The sequence below is a fragment of the Nematolebias whitei genome, chromosome 22, assembly GCF_014905685.2.
Source record: "Nematolebias whitei isolate Nwh7 chromosome 22, NemWhi1, whole genome shotgun sequence".
NCBI lineage: Eukaryota > Metazoa > Chordata > Actinopteri > Cyprinodontiformes > Rivulidae > Nematolebias > Nematolebias whitei.
The window spans coordinates 1,304,134-1,307,497 of NC_056519.1; the positions used below are offsets into that span (position 1 = coordinate 1,304,134).

General features: G+C 51.5%; 1 protein-coding gene across 1 annotated transcript in view; it reads right to left on the minus strand.

The window, feature by feature from the left end:
• Positions 1-3,364, minus strand: part of tbk1 (TANK-binding kinase 1) — a 10,514-nt gene that overhangs the window by 3,002 nt on the left and 4,148 nt on the right. Inside the window, exons 8-17 of the mRNA XM_037695613.1 lie at positions 2,910-3,020; positions 2,624-2,803; positions 2,353-2,549; positions 2,205-2,263; positions 1,988-2,079; positions 1,540-1,641; positions 848-926; positions 603-724; positions 460-536; positions 329-368 (exon numbers count right to left, since the gene is read on the minus strand). Coding sequence (XP_037551541.1) covers positions 329-368; positions 460-536; positions 603-724; positions 848-926; positions 1,540-1,641; positions 1,988-2,079; positions 2,205-2,263; positions 2,353-2,549; positions 2,624-2,803; positions 2,910-3,020 — 1,059 coding nt within the window. The remainder of the gene's footprint in view (positions 1-328; positions 369-459; positions 537-602; positions 725-847; positions 927-1,539; positions 1,642-1,987; positions 2,080-2,204; positions 2,264-2,352; positions 2,550-2,623; positions 2,804-2,909; positions 3,021-3,364) is intronic.

A 3,364-nucleotide genomic window follows, 5' to 3' on the forward strand; every position in this document is an offset into this window, starting at 1 on the left:
CAAGAGTTAAAATTAAACACTCAAGAGTTAAAACTAAACACTCAGAGTTAGTCCAACAAGCTGCCTTCAGGCTATGACTCTGTCTTACAAAGACACAGAGAAACAGAAGTCAAAACAAAAAAAAATATAAGAAAATAGAATAATTAACCCAAGAGAAATAATTTTACTACATGTAATAAAAAAATAAAATAAAATTATTTTTAAATAGTTTTTAGGAGTTCTGTAACTTTTCTTCATCTTTATTTTATTTCTGAGTATGTCCTGAACAGAAGCCTGGTCGCAGGTTGTATTTTTGGCCTTCGGGAGCTTCCATACAACAGGAACTTACTTATCAAACTTGTGGATCTGCTCCTCGTTGTACGGCAGACCTGACAACACAAACAGGAAGTTTACGTTGGCTCGTGTGTCGGCCATGTTTTCACTTTTAATGGTGCCACTGAGATCCAATGAGAGTCTCACGTCTTTCTGCTTTGTCCTTCTTGAACTGCTGGTAGATGGCGGTGATGGAGTCCAGCAGCACTTTGATTTTCTCCACACTGCAGAGACACTCGGCGTCAGAACCAGAACCAACACACAGTCTGTGAAGTCTAACAGAACCTTACTTCCTGTCGTCGGGGTGAGTTCCAACTTGCTGAGTCCAGCCGTCGGTCAGCAGGCCTCCAGACAGGAAGTGCTTCTTGATGTCCTGAGTCGTTCTCTCCACAGGTTCCAGAGAACCAGAGATCTGCAGCACGTTGGACAAACGTCAGAGAAACCTCCGACAGACGCTTGTAAAGTTCTACACTGCTCGGACACCAACTGGACCTCAGGCTTTCCTGTGAAGATGAGGATGAAGGGGCGCACTCACCCTGAGAACCTTCTTGTGCATGTCAGAGATCTCGTCGTACTCTGACGACAGCATGCTGGCCTGCATCAGAACCTCGAACCTGCACAGCACAACACACGTTACTGCTCACTAACCCAGGTAGACGAACGTGACCAGGTGGAGTCACGTCCTCTGGAGGATTCTTCTTCTTGAAACGTTTCATCTTTTATCCAAAACTCTTCTTCAGCCTGAGGAGCTGCAACAAACTCCTCACAGAGAAATACTGTGTCAGTATACATCTGCAGGTCAGAGGTCACTCGTTCAGGGATGAAGATGTTCACATCCTTGATAGAGGAACGTTGGTTTGAGAGGAGTGAAGGAGGCCATGCCCGTCCATCATTAGACAGGGGCGGAGCCTCCGTGTCCAACTGTCCCCCTCTTACAATGCTGTGATTGTTCGTATCACTCAGCCTCTGTGAATAACAAGCAGCCATCACGGCACTAACGATCCATCAACGACTGATCCTGTGAGCAGCTAGTTCTGGATGTCGACAACAAACTGGTTGATCCACCGTGAGAAGGTGAGTTTGTTGCAGCTCCTCAGACTGGAGAAGATGAAACGTTCCGTCCAGAGGACCCGACTCCACCACGTCACACGCTGTTTCAGAGGCAGTCAGGTGACCCAACACCTGCTGCGGGTCGGGTCAGAACTCGGTTCTGAGCGTCAGACTCACAGCTGCTCGGTCTTCTCCAGCGTCTGAGTGCAGAACGTGCAGAGACGGAAGACTTCAGACTTCTTGTGCAGAATTTCACTGTAGTCCTCCTTCATCAGCTCGCTGCGACGACAGACAGACAAACAAACTGTTGAACACGCTGGGCAGATGATGTCCCACACAGCTTGGACGTCCATCAGACATTTACTGGACGTCTGTAGCTTCTGTTTGAAACATTTAAAAGAAGGTTCTTCTTGCTCTGTCCTGAAAGATCTGAAACGTTGTGAGAAGTTATTTTGTCTCCGGGTTCTTTTACATATTCAGGACTTGGATGTGGACCATCCCGACCCAGTAGCAGAACCAGCGTGAACCTACAGCGGGAGGACCAGCCTGGACTGGGTCCAGACCTCCTGATGTTTGGTTCTGAACCCTGGATCGGACTGAACCGTTTCTGTCGGTGTGAACTCACATTAGTCCTCGGACTCCTTTTCGCACCAGTTCCTGATAGACCAGCAGAGACTCGGAGGTTGTCCATAAGTGAGCCACGTCTCCTGCAAAGGTCTGAAGAACAACAAACTGTGACTAGAGGTGGAGAACATCTGACAAAACCAGAACCAAACCCCATGAACCATCAGGACGGTGCAGACGGTCTCTGGACCACCGTCTCAGTCGGGTCCGGCTCGTACCTTAGCATAGCTGGCGTCCAGGTCGAGGTCGTAGCGAGGCTGAACTTTAGGAGGACTCGCTGTGGAGACAGAGACTGAGCGTCAGACAGACCAGAGCTGCTCATGAAGCTGCTCTTACTGAACCGTGGAGGACAGAGGAACCTCTTACGGTCTTCAAAGATCAGTCCCACGGTGGCCACGCAGTCTCGGCTGACCAGCATGATGGGGTTGTCTCGGGACGTCTCGGGGAAGGTCTTGGCCTGCCGGTTGGGGTCGAGGGCGAGGCGGCGGCCCTCGTACAGCAGCTCCTGGTTGTGCAGAGGGATGCTGGTCCTGCGGCTCAGCAGCTCCTGGAACAGCGCGGCCCTGTGGACGCAGGAGGAACAGCAGGGTGAGAGGCGGCGGCGGCGGCGAGCTGCAGGTCCGGCGGCGCTTCTTACGTGTTGTACTCGTGGATGTAGACGTGGTGCAGCGTGGCCTGCTGCAGGCTGAACACGTAGATGACGGTCCGGTGCAGGATGTCGTTGGTCTCTGCGAAAAACTGATCGAAGCCCCAACATTTCTCCTGGTCAGCCTCCAGGATGTTGGCGAGAACTGGAGTCAGGAGGCTCTGAAGACCCCTGAAAGATCCGGAGGAGAGCTCGATGTTCAGCACGTTATTAACGGAGCCACCAACACTCGGCCTCAGCTGGACATGTTGGACCCGGACTGTGCTTGGTAGCGTACTTGGACAGACTGCAGGACACCGGCATCTCTGAGCTCCACTCGATCTTCCCGTTCTCACACTTCTGATGACCCGAGATCGTCCCGGATGGCTTCTCCGTGATGATCTTATACCTGAGACAAACGACAAGGCGCTCCGTCAGCTGATCTCAAGTCAGCTAATCTCAGGTCAGCTGATCCCAGGTTGGTCAGCTGATCTCAAGTCAGCTGATCCCAGGTCAGGTGATCTCAAGTCAGCTGATCTCAAGTCAGCTGATCCCAGGTCAGTTGATCCCTGGTCAGTCAGCTGATCTCAAGTCAGCTGATCTCAGGTCAGCTGATCTCAAGTCAGCTGATCCCAGGTCAGCTGATCCCTGGTCAGTCAGCTGATCTCAGGTCAGTTGATCCCAGGTCAGTCGATCCCTGGTCAGCCAGCTGATCTCAGGTCAGCTGATCTCAAGTCAGCTGATCCCAGGTCA